At 38.3% G+C, this 21156-nt stretch overlaps 1 protein-coding gene across 3 annotated transcripts in view; it reads right to left on the reverse strand.

Moving 5' to 3' along the window:
• Positions 1 to 459: 459 nt before the first annotated feature.
• The window catches only part of PKNOX1 (PBX/knotted 1 homeobox 1), a 44516-nt gene continuing 23819 nt past the window's right edge, over positions 460 to 21156 (reverse strand). For all 3 annotated transcript variants that reach the window (XM_062000709.1, XM_062000722.1, XM_062000717.1), the window contains 7 exons: positions 12221 to 12391; positions 10647 to 10746; positions 9648 to 9745; positions 7131 to 7259; positions 6106 to 6182; positions 4615 to 4787; positions 460 to 4316 (listed from right to left, as the gene is read on the reverse strand). In XM_062000709.1, coding sequence (XP_061856693.1) covers positions 4105 to 4316; positions 4615 to 4787; positions 6106 to 6182; positions 7131 to 7259; positions 9648 to 9745; positions 10647 to 10746; positions 12221 to 12391 — 960 coding nt within the window. In that variant the 3' untranslated portion in view covers positions 460 to 4104. The remainder of the gene's footprint in view (positions 4317 to 4614; positions 4788 to 6105; positions 6183 to 7130; positions 7260 to 9647; positions 9746 to 10646; positions 10747 to 12220; positions 12392 to 21156) is intronic.

Below are 21156 nucleotides of genomic sequence, written 5' to 3' on the forward strand. Positions count from 1 at the left end.
TCGTTGTGGCCCTATTCCACTAGAATATCCATTAACTTGAAGCTACTTTTAATGCACAAGAACTGGGAACTCTCAATTCCTCACTGCAGGTCTGCCTTCTGCCTGTATTTCGAACATCAAAACAGTACCTGGTGCAACACTAGGTCAATGTGAATTCCTGCCCTTCTAAGCCCTTCTATCTATATCCCAGTTTCCATTGGAAGAAAATCTAGGTATGCTGGCAAGATAAAGTTGGAGGGTGTCCCAAAAGGTTCCTGATAGTGCTCTGCTCAGGGACCAGAATAAGAAAGCAATTCTCCTGCGGGTAAATGCAGACCAACAGAGTCTTATGGAGCTTCCCCTGAGGTCAGCAGGACTCTGCTTTGACCCAACATCCAGATCTCAGAAACTCTCTACAGAGCCAGAGCCACGCCTGTCAGTTCTGAATGTTTTCCATCATTATTTCTTTGGAGCAGTCACTTAAAAATATGCCATCATTTATTTGAAATTGATGTACTAAAAAACAGTATTTCTAAAGAACAGCAGGAAATTGCCTTGCCTGTAACAGAAATCTTGGAGGAATAGGACTCACAACCCTGTTTTGGGTTAATGATCCACATTACATTGGAAAAAAAAAAATAATGCTTCAGCAATCATTATTGCAGGGGAATTACACTGATTTAAAAAAAATAGTTCTATTGCATATGAATATAACTTTAATTGGGGGCAAGGGGATGGGAACTATAAATAGTTTAAGTCTCCTGTAAAGACTTTTTAACTAATGTAAACATGTACCTTTCCAAAGAGTGATGCTATGCTTAAATCAGCAATCTCTCTTATGCAGAACAAAACGTACATTTTATTTTTTTTAAATCATGAGAAAAATATGCACTACTGTGCAGTTCATACCCACTACAGAATGCTCACTGAAGTTGAAGACAAGGTTTGAGTTCTGTTGCTAAGCAATATCTTTGATTACAGTGGTAAAGCCTTTTCAGTTTTAGGAATTCATATCTCTGCTTTTGTTGTTCCTAATTTGACAGTAAAACTACTCCATATTTCCCCTTTCACAGTAAATTCTGTCAACTGGACTTTCCAGGTATTGAAAAACCAGCTAAAGACAAGGTCACAGACATTTCAGAATAGAAGTTCTGATGCTTGTAAGGTGGGGGAATAAAAAAAGCTAACCAGGTTTCTTTGTGAAAAATACACCACCGATGCCTGGTTGTTTCCAACTGAGTTACAAGCTGCACGTAGACTGCATATTCCTGAACTCTCTCCCAGCCAGCTGTATAGATACTAAATCGCTTTCATTCCCTCTCTCTTGTTACAAGCTCAGTTGACCAATTGCCCATTGCCACGTTATCTCCAGACCACAGAAGTTTTGCTTCATGACAGCATCAACTTTGACCTGAGACAGCATCAAACTTGTCAGGGAGGGAAAGGCTTGTTCCTCCAGCACAGCTTCATGTGGAGAAGCAGGTATTTGTCCATAGACCTTTACACAGAGTAGCAGACTATTCATAGAATCACAGAGTTGTTTAGGTTGGAAAAGACTCCAATCGTTAGCCTAGCACTACGACATCCACCACTAAACCATGTCCCTCAAGCACATCCACACATCTTTTAAATACTTCCAGTGATGGTGACTCAACCATTTCCCTGGGCAGCCTGTTCCAAGGCTTCACAGCTCTTTCCTAATATCTAATCTAACCTGGTGCAACTCGAGGCTGTTTCCTCTCCTCCTATTCACTTGTTACGTGTGAAGAGACCAGAGACCGACACTCCCCTGCCTATGTGGCAGAGGAACAAGGATTAAAAAGAAACCAACAAACACAACCCTACCACATACTGGAAACTGTTGGGGCAATGAAGCCCTCATGGAGTTAAATAAAAAACAACTAAAAAAAAAAAAAACCAAAAAACAAAAAAACACTCAAAATCTATGCCTCTGTTCTAGTCATCTCAGTATCCTTTGTAGGAGCAGTAGGTTGAATGTTTCCAAAGCAGCACGATTTGTACACGAGAGCTGCCTTTTTAAATGCTTTGGGGTCAAACTGTGTTTGACAATAGCCACTGAGATAGTCATGCCACATCAAAACCTTCCTAAATAAATCTTTCATTATTCATTTACAAACGTGGCACAGTAGTGGCAAAGCAGAGAAATTAGAAGAAAACAAATTATTTAGAAATTACCACTCCAGTAGGAGCAGATCATTACTGCATTTGAACTAAGAAACAAGATCTTCAGCTAGGAATAAGTGAAAGCCGTAGCAGAAACATCACTGGTGGTGAGTAAAACCCAATGTCAATTTTTTTCCAAATAGCTACTAGTCACTGAAATGAAAACTAGTACTATTCTCCATGTATGTTTGCCAATGCTACTGACAACTCTTTCTGAAGTTTTTCTTCATGCCAACTTACACTTGGAAGACAATCTTTGAAGACCAATCCAACCATTTAAGCATGTCAAAAAGTACGTGTCAATCCTACTGAAATCAACAAGATCTAAGCACATGCTTGAGTGTTTTTTGAAGCAGAAATGAAGCATTTGATTAAATACTTGCATATGTCAAAGGGCTTTCTTCAAACACAGTGTCCAAAGATTCTGAACGCTAATGTCTTTCCCTGTCATGTTAGAAATGCAACTAGATTTGGTGTAAATCAGAAGGAAGTTCTGGCTTTGATCTCACCCAACATCGTGACAAATGGACGGGGGGAAAGAGGATGTTGAGACTCCTGGAGTCTGTTATTTGTACTTCACAACAGGAACCACAAAGTTCCAAAAATAAGTGTTCATGGATAGACAGACACACTCCAAACTTCGGGGGGAAAAAAAAAAACCAAACTGTAACCACAAAAAAAAAAAAATTGTTTTCATCACAAGCTCTTAAGTTTTTTAAATGACACACAAGGATTTTCTACTCTAATAATGCCTGCTGTATATTCTAGTAATAGCGACCTTCAAATTTGAAGAAATTTTATATAAATCCATAAGTTACATTTCTTTTTGTATTGGGGGAAAATACTTCAAATGCAATAAAATAGTAGTGATAACAGAATTCATGACTGTATAGTAGGCAATTTTTCAGATTTGGTTGTACAAACTATAAACTGTTAAATTTCTCTAATAACTGGAAAAGTTGTAGGTGTTTTCAATTTACTTACCTGAATAATCGTTTAGCAAATATCTTCAGATACAAGTCTAGATACAGAGTTAATGCAATTGGAATATTAGTTTACACATAATATAAATCAATGTTTGACAATATCAAAATCCCATCAAACGGTGGGCCCTTCTTATGCTATTATCAAATATAGTATATCACTGTGGGATAGCTGAGTATCACAGAATGCTAGCATAGGCTTGTTATTAAATTTGGTCAGTTTTCAGACCTTCCAAATAGAAATACTAAACATTTGTTTTTCCCCTCTGGAAATTTTTTTTTCCCCCTCCTGCTTAATACAGTCGTCATCCCAATTCCTAGTGAATTTATAAAAATATTTTTTTATCCAATAACCCCGGCAAGGTAAAAATAGGAGTTTTTATAGCAAATCATAAACAGGCTCACGGACTATGAGAGAAACTAAACTTATTTCAATTGCCATACATTCGCTACTGAATCACACATCAATGTTTTCTTTTTGTGTGTGTTGCTGTCCACCTCAGACTAGCAGTTTTTAAGGTGCAGAAGCATCTTTCAAATATATGCATCTAACTTAATGATCAAGTTCCACACGCTAGTGTCACATGCTTTAAATTTACATCACCTGCCCATCAAGAGCCGTGTTAAATAACAGCGCTAATTGAAACTGCATACGTCGTTAGAAATTGCAGCACTTCCAATTCATAGAATAAAGGGGTGCTTACGTGGTTCTTTATATTACTAGATATAATATTCTGAAATAAGAAAATGAAATTTAAAAACACATTTGAAAGAAGTTGCTGCACCTGCAAAAACACTCTTTAAGCTTACTATGAAATACAAAAAAGTGCACCCTTCTATATCTACATATAAAACATATTAGAAATAAAACTTGTGTAAAATGTTTGCTGTGCAAACTATAAAAACAGTCAGTCAGTCCATTCTTTTTCCTAAATATTTTGTCACACTCTCTTGCTTCCTACTGCAGAGAATCACTGTTATCCAAGACCAGCCCACTGATATTTGTTGTTGAGAGATCTCCTCCATCATCTTCACCGCTGTCTACGGACTCATCCTCACTTTGCCCTGCCATCATAACTTGCTGAACAGCCAGAGTAGCACCATCAGATGACAAAGACTGGAGACTGTCTACATTCATGTTGACTGGAGCTGTAATTGTTACAACAGCACCTATGGAAGCAGAAAAGTAGTACTTTAGCATCCTTCTTGGTTTCTAATTACATCTCACATATTTATACGTAACAGAGGTTATTTGTAATCAATGAGAAGAAAACCTAAATTAATAAAATTAAATAAAAGCTATATGGGTATCTAACATTTTAATACCAGGGAATGCCAGAACTAAGTTGGCCAGATGAAAAACCATATTTATATTCAAGTATCAATAAGTTCCCATCCCTGCTGCAAAGATACAAAACCCTTTAATTCCCTATTACACAGAACTATCTGTTGTTTAGCCAGTTCTTACCATCTGACATTGTGAGCTCATTAGATTGCTGCTGAGCAACTCCTGAGGCAATGGAGTCAGGCCAGAACCTCTGAACCGGTCGGTTCTGAGCTGTTTTCTTCTTCGTTTTCGGAGTTTCAGAACAACTGGAATCCAGCATTGGCTGAAGAATTCGCCTTCTAGCATTGATAAACCTAAACACAATCAAAAGGCAAGAGGTACTTATGGTCAGCTGGCTGTAAATTCTCTCTCAAATTTACAGTGTATGCAGAGAGGGGTGGGAAAAAAAAGAAAAAGAAAATACTATAAAAACCTTCTCCCTATCAGCTTGGCTTGACTTTTCGTTTTTATTTTAACACTTAAAACTGCTCCCAAAATACTAGCAGCCTTTGATTTTGGCCAACTAGCTAAGAAAGTACTCCTACAGTTTTGCTGTTAGTAGCATTTTTTCCCCATACCTCAGAGGGGAGAATTATTCAGACAGCATGACAGATGTACTTTTCAAGATCTTATTAAAAACTTGCTGACAGTACAGCTGAGAAAGCTGACACTCCTCTCATTAGGGTTCATCTGAAACCTAGCCCCTGCCTAACCTAGTTTGTTTAGTCTGCTTTCATTTACCTCCTTAAGCTCTTGCATAACTTATTTTATAGGTTCCTTGGCTTTCCAAGGTTTGGTTCCCAATCTGGGAGATAATGGAAAATTATTTTTCAGACTTTTCACAATTCCCTTCCATTACCTGGTCTGCACTGACTTACTTTAGCATGCTAATTGCTAACCTTCACCTTCCTAACACCACATCCCGCTTAGCTACCAGCAGATAACTGAATCGATTTCAACACAACTACATCATCTTTGAAGTCAGAAGGAAGATCCCTGTTGGGACTTAGCTGCAATAATTTTAGAAACCAGTACTATGAATAGAATAGGATGCATGTCAGCATCTTCATTCCTCTTCTGCAGGGGCAAGCATACTATCTCAAGCCTCTACACATGATAAGATGTGCTAAAACACTTGGAGCTACGAACTCCAGCAGCTGAGGTATTGACATTCTCTATTTGGACTTCATTGCCCAGGGGATAGTATCCTTTGATACAAAAGCAGAATGAATGCCTGTGGACAGTAGCTTTTTAAATATTTGCAACTATCATTACCAGAGACCACTTTTCAGAGCTTCAGGTCACTAAACACCTTTAAACTCCAAGTTCTTCGCTTACAGAAGACACGTGAGAGTACTTCCATCTCTTTCAGCAATAGAACAGAATCTAATTCCTTAATGTTGCAAAGTTGTCTGGAGCCCTTATACAATTTAAAAAGCACAAGTATTGTTGTAGCTTCCTATAAAAGTAATATGCTTATGTATGAGCGCATGACTCTTGTGTTTTTATACACATTTTGTAACGTGTAGCACAGCAAGTTCAATTCCAGCTAGTGAAGTTATACTTTTAACTATTTCCTCTATGTTGTAAGTGCATGGAAATGCAATAGACAGTAAGAGTTTTTGTTCTTACCAATTGTTAACCTGGAGTAGTGTCAGATTTGTTTGTGCTGCAATCTGTTTCTTCTCATCTTCTGTTGGATACGGATGCTATACAGGACAAGAAAGGCATAAGCTTGTTTTATCTCCTCATCAAAAATAAGGATTCCTTTATTACAACTGATTAAAGCTACTAGATTAAGACCATCTGACTGGTTAAAAACCAAACTTAGAAACCTCACAAACTTTTATAGATAAAGATTTAACAAAGACTGCTTTGCTAAATAAAACTGATTTTATCCTTGAAAGCATATTATGACATCGTTAAACCTCCAATATGTAATTCAGAAGAAAAAGCTTCTTATGGCTAACTCTTTTTTTATTGAACAGCATGATCCCTGGGCAAAACATCATGTGGTAAGATCTGATTAGTTATGCTGTCTAAAGGAAATGTCATATGAGAATACTGACAAGCACTTTCTCGTTAAATAAAGCTACTCTGAACTTAAAGGTGAAGAGAGTGTTTGTGGTAAAATAGTTATAAAGGACAAAATATCAATCAACTGAACATTGTGATGTTACTTGAGATCCATTTATCCTTTCAGGATAAGTATTCATGCTAAGGACAAGACAAGGAGATCGTAAGATACTTGGTACACATTACAAGGACTGTTGGAAAGGAGATAAAGCCAGAAAATTTGAAATTCTCCTCCACAAAAAAAAAAAAGCTCACAACTTCCCCTACCAGAAAACACAGGTGGAACTATTTTTTCTTGCACCATGAACCCGGGTGTAGACAGCATTAAGTTCTCAACACAATCACTTTTAACAAAGTTTATTAGGATCAGTAAGTACGAATGTAACATACTTATTAAAATAATAATAAAAATCAACTGACATTAGACTGTCAAACTACTCCAAATGACTTCAGAGAAAATTGAACTGAGATTACACAAACGACAACAGAATAAATTCATCTTCTTTATGAAGCAAAATCGTAAGAGACCACATAAAAGAGTTACGTAAAACCTGTGAATCGAGATCATGTTCAGTCCTTACCCCTATGTGCTGAAAAAGCCAAGATCTCATCACATTTGTAGCGTGCTTGGGAAGAACTCCTCTTTTATTTTTTGATGAGCCATCATCTTGATGCAAGATGCCTAGATCTTGGTTTAATTGCAACTGAAGCTGCACATGTAATTTCAGAAGAAATAAAGCAGTTAACAGTGACAGCATTATTCTCTATCAATGTATGAATTACTCATTTATAGAAGGAATGAAAAGAAGTCAGGCTTGAGGCAGGCTGATTACAAAAAGACACTTAATGTGCTAGGGAAGACTTAAAATAGTAGCTCTCCCCCAATACGAAGGAAAGAACTGCATCAGATTCCTATACTTTTCGCATTTCAACTAACTTGTGTTTTAAGAATTACAGCTCTTATCAGGCTGTGTGTGTGACCTTGTGAAAGTAGACAAATGTTGATTTACTATAATTCAGAATAAAATCCACCTACATAGTACATGTCAGGTTTAATGATCCTCTGTATTAATCTATACTACACCAGGGATTTGATTGCCTTGTCACCCTATGTAGTCATTTATACATGTGAAAAACGGATGAAAAACACCATGCTAAATACACTCGTTGTATGCAACTTTAACTGTGGAAGCTGTAAATACTAGTGACTTACAACTTAAACAAAGAACTTAAAATTATTATGCTCAAGTTGCAAACAAAGTTGCTAAAGGTCCTGCTAAATAAATGCATCTAAACTCTCAAAAAGCAAGAAGATACATACGGTAGAACCCTTAATTCACTTTACAACACTTACTATTTTCCTAAAGGTTCACATTTCTCTCTCACTTTTGCTTTCTTTTTCACTTCCTATGGATAATCCATATCACTTTGGATTTTGCCCACTGCTTATCGGAACATTAGGGAATAGGTTCTTAAATGCTTACGCAGAGACAAGAAGAAACCGCATATAAATTGCATATGAGTTTGTATTTCAGACAATTACAACTGAAATAATCCTAAATCATTTTTTTCAGACAGCAAGCAGCAATTTCTTTGAGACAGTCATTAAGTCTACGCCATGTATGAAACAAGTTTTAAACAAAGCTGGAGCACACTTATCTCCAAAATAGTGTTTTACATTCTAAATCATCTGCTTGTATACGGAGGCTTTAAAATGAACTTTCAATAGCTCTCCCCCAGTATTTTTGCCTTGCCTCCACAGCATTATGAAACACTGAAAAAGAATATGAAGTAGGATTTCCCATGGAATACAGGGACAAAAGAATACAGGTCCAAACCTTTGTATAACTGGGTTTCAAGATTCTTATTAACATCAAGAGTAGCCACAGATATATATAGAGGGCCAGGCCCTTTTTCATTTATAGGCATTGTTTTTCACCCACTATTTTTTTTCATCAGTGGTATATAAAAAAAAGCATTTTTCTTCAAAAATACATCACTAGGAAAATAATTTTGCAACTCTCTTTCTGAAAGGTAACTAAGGACAGAACTGCATGTACTCTAGGGAAGAATATGGGCAAGCACATATATGCTACTGCCAATAAAGTCAAGATGAGACTACTCTAAACATACTTTTTTTGGTTGGAAAGTCAGAAGAAGGAAGAAAAGACAGTGCATCAGTGTTGAACAAGTGACACACAGTAGTTTTATGCTGTGGAGATGGGAGCTCCACGTTCCCATTTTTTAATTGACTCTGTACTCCTGCTCCAGGAGAAAACTAGCAAGGTTTTCTGTAACTTCTGTAACTGAAGTTGGTCTAGTTTTCACAGTTCCTTTTCCTCAGTTATTTCTTTGGATTCTTCAGACCCAACTCTTAAAAGTCTCTCCCAAGAGTGTGCTGGCTCTTAACTTTTAGGGTATGATATATATAAGCCAAATCTGAGCATGTCCCAAGTTTTCAACTGAGCATTTTGAAGTTTTTATGTTAAAATGCTTCTGAAGATACATAAATTCCCAAATACATATTGTTTCACACTACTAGTCATTGTCATTATGATTAAAAGTCAAATCGCTGGCAACAGCAGTGTAGCACTGTAATGCAATACAGTACATCTATCCAGCCACAAACCTAGCTCAACAAAGTTTTAATCATTGAAAAAGTTTATTTCATTCAGAGAGGTTTTTGGGTTGGCGGGGAGTGTGTGTGTGTGAGAAGTTTTTGGTTTGGGGGGGAGTGTGCGTATACGGTTTGGGGGGGGTGTGGTGGGGGGAGGGGGCTGTGTGTTTGGTTTGGGGTGGTTTGGGTTTTTTATAACTTTTTTTTAATCCATGTATCTATAATTTTCCAGCATCAGTAAAAGAAGATACATAACAGGTAGGAATTATGACCTGTCATGGCAAAGGAAATCTGTCTGTGACCTTACACCACACTACATAACTTGTAACTCCTATGCAGTGCTTGCATTAATTTTACATTAGTTACTCTGTGTGTGCACACAGAGCTCATTCTGACAAAGTCAAATTTTAATGAAAACTTCTAAACCCAGTGAAATTTATTTGGACACAGAACACTATTATGTCAAGCCCATGAAACAAACCTGAGAGTTCTGGATCCGAATAGTTCCAGGTGACAGTGCTTGGGTCACCACTTGACCTTGTGGAGTGACCACAGTGACTGGCTGATACACCGTCCCCCCTTAAAACAAAACAGCAACAAAGACTATAGATAAGTAAAAGCCCTTCAAATATTCTCTTTAAACACACAAAACATGTTGGCACAATACAATAGTTTCGATAATATATCAACCACTGTTTTCTAGTAAGCATGTAAGAAGTGCTCTTTGCTATACCAATTGTTTTTTCCATCCACAAAAGTCTGGACGAAATTTGATTACATTTCCCTGTACTTTAGGCATTCTAAATCTGTTTTCAAAGGAAAATGCCATTACTGTCAGGCCATAAAATAGCCCACCATTTTCTTATAACTGAGCTAACTCTTCAGCCAACAAGGGTCATAACACCAAAACCACACTTATGCGTGTCAACTGGTTCAGGGCACTCAGGTGACACCTAGATGTTCAAGTCAACTAAGGTGACAACGTTTGTGAATGCACAGAGGGTCCTGGGCACCAAAGCCACAAGGCACATCATGCATCTCAGGATAACCTCTCTGCTAGTGTATGCTGCACTGCTCTGCTTCATTTGCAGTCAAGGGGTTGTTCTATTTGTTTGAAAAACTTGCATAGAAGCAAGTTAAAACAGTTGAGTTCAATTGTCACCTCCACACAATAGTAGAACAACTTGGACATCAAGGATTTCACATACTTGGAGGTGTGGTTCCAAACTCCATAGAGCGTGAGACAGCTAGCAAGTGCAACACTTTAGGTAATTCATGTTTTCACATATGCATACTTGGTATACATACAAATTAAACAATCATACAGAAACTAGTAAAGCACTTGGCTGTATTATAACAACTCTTCAGGTATTAGAGTTAAAACACATTTTTCAAAATTATTTGTGCATTTGTTTGTGACAACTAGAAAAAGAAACCAAAATGAAGACCAAGGTGCCAGTTTTTCTTTACTGTGTCATACCTGCTACTGTTGCCATAGTTACATTTCCCTGCTGCAATGCTGATGCTGGCACCATAATCCCTTGGGGACTGAGTGTGCCTGCAATGGCACTTGGAATTTGCTAGAAAAATAAAACAATTAGTTGCTTGCATTTTTTAAATTGGTTTTTTTTGTATCTTTTTATTTTAAGGACATAAAGCATGCTTGTCTAAGTTTGGCTCTAAAAATACATTTGGAATCTAATCACAGGATTAACTTCAAAGAGAAAGCGACTTCATTAGAGGTTCACCATTACCCACATTAACTTTCTCATTATCATCAACCATTACCTTTGAAAAGCCCCATGAAAAGCAACTGTTAGAAAAGATGTAAAACTAACATGAGAAATTTTATGAGAGAAATTATTCTAGGTATATAAATACTATGAGAAACTGTTTCCAAAGGCACAAGAGGAAAGAGGACAGATGAAATGGACCCTTGATGCTCTTACTACAAGCACCAGAGCTTTAGAATTTTAGTTATTGCCTTAACTCTCTCAATTTCAAAATAATGATTTGAGAATTCAAAATGCCCAACGTTTTATTCTGGTCAGGGTAGGTTTTACTCAACCCTAACCATGCAAACTCTTACACATTCCTTAATATGTATGAATAATCTCTGTTACCAAACACAAAATTCAGTCCTCCAGACTCTACAGAGAACTGTAACAGACATTAAAAAAAAAAACACCAAACATTTTCAAGTTGATTTGGTCTGATTCAGACTCTCCTTTGCCCACTTCCAGAAACCTAAGTAAGGAGTCCAGACACCAAAGTTTAAAAAGTCATTGAGACTTTTCAGAATACATAGCACCAAACATGTTAGTAAGCCAGAGAAGAACTGGCCCCTGCAACTACATATCTATAGGTACACAGATGGCAGGGCTTACTTTCTAGCATGTAACAGCAGAAGCACCAAACATAACATACTAATTGTTGTTAATTAACTGCTGTCAATTTACTGCAAAACATGCAAATGGTTATTGCATTTAGGTAATTTGAACAACATAGAAACTGAGGTTCACATATATGGAAATGGATACTGTTCATAATGACACAGTTACCCCAGGTGTCATGTAATGACAAACATCTCAAATATTGCAGCTATAATCCATCAGATATTTGTCTATTTGTTCCAGAATACAGACTGTGTATAGAAAGTAGCAGTCATTTAAATATTTTAATGAAACGAGATAGACTAAGGAAACCTTCTTAACTGGGAATTTTTCTATCTGCTCCTTTGTTTATTCTGCTTCCTTAGCCTCCTTCTAAAAATCCAGGCTATTCTGGATATCTCCATTTGCTGAACTGAGGAAAAAATCATAAAAAGAAGACAGATAAAAAAGTTGACTATTTTTTGGCACATTTCAACAAATTTGTCCATCGGGTAGTGGCAGATAAGTGTGCACAAAAAAAAATCCAACTTTTTCTACTCTTAATTGATTTTGAGAAGTGAAAGAAACTGCAGAAACTCTGTTTGCAAACTAAGAGAAGTGTATTTTTAACTTCCAATGGAAAGCTATGCAAAACCACATTTAAACAGTACTTGAAACGTACCTGAGATTGCACAGGTGAATAAGGACTTCCAGGCTCACCACTTAATAGAGTTTCACTGTTCATTTTCGTCTTCAAGCAGGCAATGTAACGACTACAGAAATCTTTGCAGAGCTCATTAACCTTTTCTAACTCAAGCAGATGGATACGTAGAACTTGGATTGCTTTGACCATCTAAAGAGATAAGTGGAAAAAAATTTAGTAGGAAAATAGATGTTAATTTAAAAAACATTTAATGTGAGATTTAAGCAAATGCTACTTTCCAGTAACAAGACTATCCAATCGAGTGCTGAGTAGCATTCTGTAGCTTTGACCATTATACTCCTGAAAGGTGAAAGGAACATGTTTACATACAAACCTTGTACCTTTCCACTGCATCAAGTAAACCATCATACAGAATAAACAAATTTGTCACGTGACACATTAGAAGACAGAGCACAGTTAAGGTGTATTTAGAGCATAAAGAGCCTGTATGTCCAGGTGATCTTCATCCCCATCATACAGCTCTGTGTCTATACCACACAAAACCAAAAGCGAAGGAAAGTAATCCCATCCATACATACTACTTCCATGGCTGGAACAGGCTTAGTTAGCAAGAGGTGTCTGGAGCTACATAATCAGAAATATCATGTTCAGTTCCACATTACACCCTGACCAAAGAAATCCAAAAGTGTACACACTAAGAAGACCCTTCTGTGACTTAGCAAAAATTTGTCACGCAGATTGCTAGGGAGGATGAAAAGCACAGGAAGTGACCTGCCATCTCACCTGTATCAAAAACACAACAGCTTTTATTTTCCTAAAAAGTTAGAATAAAGATGTTCCAAAACTTGTCACGTGGTTCAGAAAAGCTTAAAGTAATCAAGCAGGTCTTCAGTCCTAGAGTTTTGAAGCAATTGTATGTCAAAGATTTAACAGCTCTGGAAGAACTTTCAGGTGAAGAGACTTGTTTCTGAAATACAAATCATTAAATACAAAGCACTAAACCCAGTAACAAATCAAGTACTGGAGATATGTACGTGATGAGAATACTTACCACTCTTACTGCAAGAACTCATAAGCTTGGATAGCTAATGCTATCACATACCGCATAAAAATAGCTTAGGTGATTGTACGGGTCATGGTAGGAGATCAAAAGCTAAAACCAAATCTAAAACCAAATCTGAGCCCTGGTGTCTGAGGATGCAGAAAAGGCCGAAGTACTGAATGCCTTCTTCACTTCAGTCTTTACGACCTAGGCCTACCCTCAGGAAGCCCAGTCTGGCAAGGATAATAGGATGGCCAGGTCAGCAGAGGACTTGCCCTGTGTGGAACAGGAAGAGGTTAAAGACTTGTTGGCTAAGCTTAAGACTCATAAGTCAATGGGTCCTGATGGGATGCATCCTAGAGTGCTGAGGGAGCTGGCTGATGTGATTGCTAAGCCTCTCTCCATCATTTTTGAACAATCATGGAGGACAGGCAAGGTGTCCAAGGACTGGAGAAAGGCCAATGTCACACCAGTCTTCACAAGGGCACGAAGGATGACCCAGGAAACTACAGGCTGGTCAGCCTCACCTCCATCCCTGGAAAGGGAATGGAACGACTCATCCTGAATGTTATCACTGAACATATGAAGGATAAGATGGTTATCAGGGGGAGTCAACATGGCTTCACCAAGGGGAAATCCTGTTTGACTAACTTGATATCCTTCTGTGAGTGCATAACCAGCTGGCTAGATGAGGGGAGAGTAGCGGATGTCATCTACCTTGACTTCAGCAAGGCTTTTGACACTGTCTCCCATAACATCCTCATCAGAAAGCTCAGGCAGTGTGGCTTGGATGAGTGAACAGTGAGGTGGATCGAGAGCTGGTTGAATGACAGATCCCAGAGGGTGGTGATCAATGGCACAGAATTGAGTTGGTGGCCTGTGGCCAGTGGAGTTCCACAGGGATCAGTTCTGGGGCCAGTCTTGTTCAACATCTTCATCAACAACCTGGATGAGGGGACAGAGTGTACCCTCAGCAAGTTGGCTGATGACACCAAACTGGGAGGACTGGCTGATTCCCCAGAAGGCTGTGCTGCCATTCAGCGGGATCTTGACCGGCTTGGGAGTTGGGCAGCGAGGAACCTCATGAGGTTCAACAAGGGCAAGTCTAGAGTCCTGCACCTGGGAAAGAACAACCCCACACACCAGTACAGGCTGGGAGTCGAACTGCTGAAGAGCAGCTCTGCAGAGAGAGACCTGGGAGTCCTGATTGATAATAAGCTAAATATGAGCCGGCAATGTGCCCTTGTGGCCAAGAAGGCCAATGGCATCCTGGGATGCATCAAGAAGAGTGTGGCCAGGAGGTCAAGGGAGGTTCTTCTCCCCCTCTACTCTGCCCTAGTGAGGCCTCATCTGGAGTCGTGTGTCCAGTTCTGGGCTCCTCAGCTCAAGAGGGACAGGGAAGTGCTGGAAAAAGTCCAGCGCAGGGCCACCAAGATGATCAGGGGACTGGAACATCTTTCATACGAGGAAAGGCTGCAGGAACTGGGGCTGTTTCGTCTCGAGGAGATTGATGGGAGATCTTATTAACAAATATCAAAATGGTGGGTATCAGGAGGTTGGGACATCCCTTTTTCCTATAGTAGCTAGCCAAGAGGACAAGGGGTAATGGGATGAAGCTGGAACACAAAAAATTCCACTTAAATGTAAGAAAAAACTGTTTCACTGTTCAGGTGAGGGACTCCTGGCACAGGCTGCCCAGGGAGGCTGTGGAGTCTCCTTCCTTGGAGGTCTTCAGGACCCACCTGGACATGTTCCTATGCAACCCGATCTAGGTGAACCTGCTTCTGCAGGGGGGTTGAACTAGATGATCTCTAAAAGTCCCTTCCAATCCCTACCATTCTATGATTCTATAAAATCTAGAGGGTCTGAATTTTCATGAAGCATTAGGAAATCCAGGACATTCAAGTATGTACATGACACTGGCAAAGTAACTAACTATATTTTTTATACAGTATGTCAGCACCAACATTTACTTGCTATACTAGATCCCCATGAAAAATATCCTTCACTTTCACAAAAATGAATAGATTATAACTTCGTAACAAAGTGCAGGGCTTGATTTTAGCATTACTTAGAAGAGTCTGTCCTATATGAAGTCTCTTTTATTGAATCCAATGATCAGAAATAAGTAACGCACCTACTGCTTCTAAGTAAAGAAGACATTGGGACCTGAAGCTGCCTTTATTCAAATCACCTGAGGAGATCAAGGCAGGCAAACTTATGCATATGCTTCCCTCTCCACCATGACAATTTTAGCTTTCATTGCGACAGGTCTTTTCCCTGTCTTTCCAGTAAAAACACTAAACCACAAAAGAACACCACCAAAGAGATAACAAAAAAGGAAATCTTACCTCTTCTCAGGGCTAAAACAAAAGTATACCTTTAAAAATCACAACTGCAGAAAAATCTGAGCTATAGACTTGAGGCAGCTGATCCAAATTAAAATCTAGTAACTCTTATGACCCATGACACAAAAGCCTTTGAAACACTAAGTGCAACAACCCAGTTTGAAGGTATATAAAACTGCAGTCCTCTAAAACACCCCTCAGCAGGGCTGCTGTTTAAACTGTGTTCAAGTACCTTTAAACTCAACCAAGTTAAACTACACAGATTATGTTTTTAATACAAAGCAAAGGTCACCTGTGTTTCAAGATATTCTGATCCTTTCAGAGTTATTAACAATTGTTCTGTAACACTGCAAAACCCAGAAAGCTTCAGAGACAAAAAAGCTTAAATCACAAAATTCTTCATGTGTGGCAGACCAACACAGAGCACAAATATTAGTGACTGCCTTAGATGTTCAACAAAAACTGAAGTAACAAAAACATGCCTTTGGGCACATAATACTTGGCCATATTAGTGATTAGTTTTGCTCAGTCAAGAGAGGTTTTTTCCTGAAACTATTATCTATATTATTCATCACTTTTTTTTTTTTTTTTTGAGAAGCAAGTCCTTTCTTCAGCTTAGATTTAGTGTCAAATTGATGACTGACACTTGAAGTGAAAATTTAATTAAAGCCAAAATTAACCACAAACTAAGAATTAGTAACATTATCCAGGTTTCTGCCCTGCCACACACAGTCACACTACTCTTACAGGAAGCTGCACTACTGCGGTTAGGAAGGCAAACAAAACTTTGTAAATATGCCATGCCTATCACCAGGACTTATTTACTCATTTACAACTACACTAATTGGGGCCAGATGGCTCCTGGTCTCCTGTAGCATAGGTGCACCAAACTTAAATCTGTTGGCAGAAGTCCACTTTTTCCTTAAAACTAAAAAAAAAAAAAAATTAAACCCAACAAATAAATCAAGAACTCCTGTTAAAATCAACCACATTGAGCAAACATAATACAAAGAAATGTTTCCAGACATATCACAGCAGCAGTACTATTTCATTCCTACATACTTAAGAGGCACATCTTAAAAATCTATTAGAATCACTTTTTTGTTATTTAGTGCTACTGAAGAGCATGTGTTGCAGAACAATGAATTTTTGTTAACTCACTTGATTCAGCCTTTTCAGCTGCATAAATAAAACTGGAGCATCATTTCAGAGAAATGCACAAAGGCAGAAGTAACTACGAGATACACGTATACTGTTGAAATTGTTGTAAGTAAAGGTAATGGTAAACTATTAAGTAGAGAAAGGTTATTGAGAAATTTCCAGTTCTTGCCAGAGCACATTCACATATAAATGTATCGTATATCAAATTTGGAGACATCTTTAGTCCTAAAAACACTCCAGATTGTGCCTGTGCCTCAAGCATATGGTGCAAAGGCCACAGCACGCACTGTGAACTACCTTAGTCATAATACCCAGTTCTCCTTTGTTTACCTAAAAGATAAACCCACAACTTTTTAGAAATTTCTCAGCACATAAGCATGTAACAAATATATATAGTAAAATATATTAATATATATAAAAGAGTCTCCATACACTGACATGTAACCTCACTCCTCATTTGCAAAAAATCAAGAACGCATACATTCACAGCTAACCTACCTTCTGAAGTAAATCCTTCTAAGGAAGAACACACTCTGAACAGGGGTTATTTTCTTTTTCTTTTTTTTTTTTTCATGTGATAGCCTCCTTCCTCATTTTAAGTTCCTAACTATGAGACTGGAGGTTTAGGAGACAGTTCTGCACATTACAATACTAAGAACACTTTCCAGAAAGGCAAAATCATGGCTTCCTCACTCAAAAGTATTCAAATGACATTAGCTGTCTTAACCACCACTTTTCCTAACACAACTAAAAATTCAGTAGGAAAGTCTCTGAGAGGCGGGTATTGAACCAAAAATCCTTAGCCCAAATGACTCAACACACTCAGGAGTCTTCAAAGAGGCAGCATCCAGTTCAAATACAAAAGTAAGAGTGTATTTATGAACACCTCATGTTTTATGTTGTTCCTCGATTTGGTAGAGCCTTAAGTAACCTGCTCTGACTTCACTGCTGACATTACTTTGTGCAGGAGGTTTGACAACCTGCTTCTAGAGTTTGTAAACCAACCTAAGTCATCCCATGAATACGAGGAAATTAAAAAAGCCACCAATATATGGAAAGAGTTTACTCTGAATGCAAGCTATGCAAGAAGTAGGAACCATCCTGAGGCAACATCATGGTTCTGCAGTGTCTGGGTTAAGAGCAAGCAACCAAGAAGTGTTAAGTACTGAATGTGTTAATTTTTAGAGCTTTAACAGAATACCTTACGTCACACCTGCACACTCAAAGCTGAACAACTTATAAGACATGAAGAAACCTGTCTACATAAGTCCTAAGCAGAAAAGGGACAAAAGGATACTAATGAAGAACAAAGAGAAATTGGTTCATTGGTTAATTTAAAGATGTGTTTTATCTGTGAAAATGAGAGACATATCAAAAGGTAGAGGGCAAGGGGTAGGCAGCTCTGACAGGTGACACTCCATGTTATGAAGATACAATTGAACACACTTCTAGAAAGAAGTATGTGCACTTGGGAACTTCTGGCTAGCCACAGACCACCCAGATCTGGTTCTTAACAGCAAACATCTTTTCTGGTACTGATGCTTGATACAAAAACTATGGTGGATGCAAAGAAAAAATTCAGAAAGATGAGGAAATTAAAGCTCCGGAAAAGAACCCACACTTCCAGTCTAGTAGGACATGAGCACAACCTTCAGCTTCCACTTCCTTCCCAGAGGGATCAAGATTTGAAAAGGGGAGATTTGCAGCATATTTTTGCAGCCAATCAGCACTTACATTGAGTTCAGAGATGAGTGGAGACATGGACAGCATGAATTACTAAGAATCAGAACGGAGAATAAAGTTGTTGAAAACCAGAAGATTCCTGTAGAAGACATTCAAAGACAGAATAGAATTCCGGCTCCAATAATACTCTCTGTCATGCATATCTCTAAGCTAAATACTTACTATAAAAAAAAAAATCAGAAACTTGTACCTGTCTTTTCTGAAGTATGACCCTTGTGGTCAGAGCCAAATGAAGTTGGAAGGGAAAAGTTTCAAAATTCTGTCTGGGGCTAATAGCTCTTGAAGAGCAAACCGAACTATCACAGAAAAGCCACTTTCTTTGTGTGTTTGTAACTGATGGATGGACTAGAACTCCTGGGAGAGATTCAGTCTAATGATAACTCTCTCTTCTGACTGGAAGATGAATCTGCATTAAAAGTAAAGACATTTACTTTTCATGACCTAGAATGTCACGACTTCCTAGATCTCAGGGCAAGCAATAAAATCTGTCCAGGAGCTAGCACTAAGGCACCTCAGTTATCTTTCAACAGCTGTTAGAATTGAACTTTGTATTTCTTGGAAAGAAAAGAGGGATCTTACACACCTCTCAGACAAAGGAAGAGACAACAACTGAAACCAGAGAAGCCATAACACAGTTTTGTGAGTATTTCAGTGCTGTAGGTTTTGAACACAACTCACTGCCTACATGAATACACAGAGAGAAAGAGTTGGAACACAGTAACACATCAAATAAAAAAAATATGCTTAATCCAGTTCATTTTACAGAGTACTTCAAAAATTCATTTAAAGAAAAAAACACCACTTTCACAAGGAAGTGCCGCTTTTCCCACTCTTTTACATTCTTACAATCTATTCTGAGAAATTCTCACTCTTATAAATATGTTAAAGCCTAATGCCAAAGTTCTGGTTTGATCCAGAAGCCACTAGTACTTACAGAAACATTTCCAACTATTTCACTGCACATACTCTGCTTTGACAATGTGCCTGACAAAGTCAGGCTCAGTAACAGAAATAAAGGCCTAGTAACACTATTTCTTTGTTATGCCACTTCAAGATCATCAGCTAACACTTTTGGCATGGTTACTGTCAAGAAAGAATCCTTCCATCTAGGTAATTAAAATAAAAGACTGAATCTTAGTTTACAGCCCAGGCTTGGCAATACCTGGATAGCCTTAATTTTAAGTTTCAGGTGGATATTTTCTGCATGTCCCACTGCTGAAATAATTTATATCACTAATGCAGGAAAACATCAATTAATTTAGATTGGTAACTGCAATACCAAAGTAACAAAGTAATCTACACTGTTGCTTTCTAAAAGGTACTGAAGTTAGGACAACCTTAAACTGCTCTTGAACTTCCTTTCTGGTCAAACTGATCTAATGCCTGTGCCATCCACATTAACATTCTGTGATCCTCTGGATGAAACCCAAGCTTTTGCTTTGGAATATTCAAGGCATTTCAAGCCAGCACACAATGTGAACCACTGCCAGGATCGTAAGAGGCCCTACAATTAGTATCTATGACCCTTCACAATTTCTGTTTAATTAGTAAGTATACTTTTTAGGAAGGACCTGAATTTGGCTTTTTGGAGTACCATAATGTTCAATTACTTTCAGTTTAGCTCTAGTGTCAAGTTGAATGACTGCTACCAAGCAAGCACTATAGATCTCATTTAACACTGTTGGGGTCAGATAAAAGCAGTAGTGGAAATCAAGTTGTCTGGCCTACCTGCTCCTCCCTTCTGGTTTGTTCTTATTAGCAGTCTTCCCTAGCTTCTCCTTTCAAGCAAGTGGTTGATTTGACATTGGAGTTAATAAAGGGAGGGATAGCAAAAGACAAAACGAAGGTGTACAATACTAGAATCCTTCTCTATTAAACAGATTTTTAGATCTATATAAAAATGTATATACCTATGTGACACAAGACAGAAATAACTGTCCAATTACAGCCTTCCCTGTTCAAGCACCAGTATTTCAAGCTGAAGAACAGACTGAAAACCATACTACCTAATTCAAAATCTGACAGAAACTCTTCTGCTCAGTGGCCCTGACAAAATGAACAGTCTGTCAGAATGTCAGCTGTTCAGTGTCTCCAGCCTTCAGGACAGGCAGAGGACAAGTCGCACTCAGATTACAGTTGGCATCTAGTAATAGAAAGTCATGGTTAACAGAATTACTACAGAACAGGAGTTCGATGTCAAAGATGTTTGACTTTGCAATGTGGTTCCAGTTTAAGATAGTACTGACCTCAGCAGCCATGGAATACAAAACCTGAACAAAAGCTTCCCTATCCAACTCAGTCAAAGCTTTTATGCAGCCCATCAACAAAGGTGAATACCGCATACACCAAGAGACTTTGTCACCACTAAAAATCACAGACAAGTCAATCAACAGGAAGAACAGTAGACTCATTTTATAACCAAAGTAAGCTAGATCTGAGAGAATGTGTGCAACCAAAAGCATGTGAAGGAGGCCAAGACATGTAGGATCTTTGGGAAACTGATCTCAATTTGAAGGCTCACAGAAACCACAGAACAGTTGAGGTTGGAAGGCACCCCTGGAGATTAATGCAACCACTGCTTAAAGCAAGGTCAATTAGGACAGACTGCTCAAGGCCATGTCCAGTTGGCTTTTGCCTATCCCTCTGGACAACCTGCTCCA

This window comes from Colius striatus, chromosome 1 (assembly GCF_028858725.1).
Source record: "Colius striatus isolate bColStr4 chromosome 1, bColStr4.1.hap1, whole genome shotgun sequence".
Lineage (NCBI taxonomy): Eukaryota > Metazoa > Chordata > Aves > Coliiformes > Coliidae > Colius > Colius striatus.